The 1,705-nt window shown below is 47.6% G+C and overlaps 1 protein-coding gene across 1 annotated transcript; it reads left to right on the forward strand.

Moving 5' to 3' along the window:
* Positions 1–1,316: 1,316 nt before the first annotated feature.
* BDV27DRAFT_164672 (uncharacterized protein) lies at positions 1,317–1,695 on the forward strand (the record flags this gene model as incomplete). The annotated part of the gene is made up of 2 exons (XM_032073734.1): positions 1,317–1,538; positions 1,579–1,695. 2 exons carry the CDS (start codon positions 1,317–1,319, stop codon positions 1,693–1,695), a joined length of 339 nt encoding a protein of 112 aa, XP_031920349.1.
* Positions 1,696–1,705: the final 10 nt, after the last annotated feature.

Here is a 1,705-nt window from a genome sequence, read left to right on the forward strand (position 1 = left end):
CCGGTCGCTCTCGGATACCAGCAGCAAGCTCAGTGAGTGATCCGGAGCAGGTCCTCCTTGCTTCGTGCCGTAGATTACCTAACTACAAGAAGGCCTCTAAAGCGCGTACAGACTAGAGCTTGCTGGTCTATATACATCCCATCAATTTTGAGAGGGCGTCACGAAGACAAGGACCGAGTAATTTGATTTCATTACTGAACACGATGATTATTCGAAACATGCTTTATTGTCGGATTAGGAGTGGAGAGACTATTCCCTCCTTGGGGTCTTCCTCAGAGGATTTATGCCCCAATTCTCAATATAAATACGGCATACACGCCTTGATGCTTCTCGCTCCTACCCTCACTTTTAAGAGCTTATCTTGCATGGATCATCTGCTGCGCTATATTTGCGAATTCTCTGCTTCTATAGTGGCCTACGCCAATTTCAGTGTTCAAAGATGGAGAAACGTTCAGAGTCGTGGAAGGCCTCCCAGCTTGAAAAGAAACGAAAGGCTCGCCGTGAACTTCGTCAACAGCGGGGATACGACGCAAGTGCCTCAACAGAAAGATGCTGAAAGAACTAGGGGCAGAGCATCAACAAAGACCAAAGAGAGTTATAGAGAAAGGGTACGGAAGTATGAGGAGTATGTATATATATTATCAGATATAAGCCATTCTACAGTCGGATAGGGGCTCAGGACTCCCCTAGATGTCAGAATTGCCAAGCTCCTCAGGGAACAGCAGGTCATCTACTAGTCGAATGCAGGCAATGGTGCCACCAACGGCAGACCCTGTATAGGACCCTAACAAAGGCAGGAGTACAACCACCTGGACAAGGAGAGATAGCCCCAGAAAGCCGCCTCTTTAAGGACCAGAGGGCCACAAAGGCCCTAATAGCGTTCCTTGCAACAACAAAGACTGGATCCTTCCCAGGAGAGGCAGCCAGGGAGATAGATAGGATCTCTAGAGACAATCTAAGAGATCTCGGACTAGTGGAAGAAGCAGAGAGTAGGGGAGAAGGATAGTAGGAGGGGGTAGCCTAGGCACATCTAGGAGATACCCAACAAACAATGAATACCGAGGAGGGCACAGCCCAAATGCTCTGGCGCAGATAGGCGGATCGGGCGAGGAAAAGGACCAGAACGAATATACAAAGGACAGTAGGAGCTTATAGAGCTCCTAGGGATAAATTAGGGGCAGTGATCTAGACCACTGCCCAGACGCATGTGTCTGTCATAGCCAACTGGCTCCATATGGACGTTAAACTTGATTAAATAAATAAATAAGCCATTCTACTGAAACTCGCCCGTTAGGTTTCTCATCTAAGAGAAGAAAATGCCCGAAGGCTATAAGATTGGGGAAGGATATCCAGCTCCGACACTTGAGGAACTTAAAGAGTTTACCCGCTGGTTTATTGAGTCAACCAAAGGCAGACTGGCTGATGATGGACGACCAACCAAGAACACAATAAAAGCACATGCACAAGAGTTCGTCCCAGGCTTCTTCCTTGAAACTGGAAACGAGATTTCCTCTCAAGATGCAACTGAGCTCTATTACGTAAGCTCACTTTTCTCCCTCGAATAACGTATTTCACTAGCGGGATGGCCACACAAGCGGGATAGCCACCCCACGCATTTTGACCACGGTGGAAAACCTCACCCACTTCAACCACCAATCATGCCTCCAAAAGCGCGTCAAAATTCAAGAAATCTAGTTGAGCAAGA

The sequence above is a fragment of the Aspergillus caelatus genome (assembly GCF_009193585.1).
Source record: "Aspergillus caelatus strain CBS 763.97 unplaced genomic scaffold BDV27scaffold_504, whole genome shotgun sequence".
Taxonomy (NCBI): domain Eukaryota; kingdom Fungi; phylum Ascomycota; class Eurotiomycetes; order Eurotiales; family Aspergillaceae; genus Aspergillus; species Aspergillus caelatus.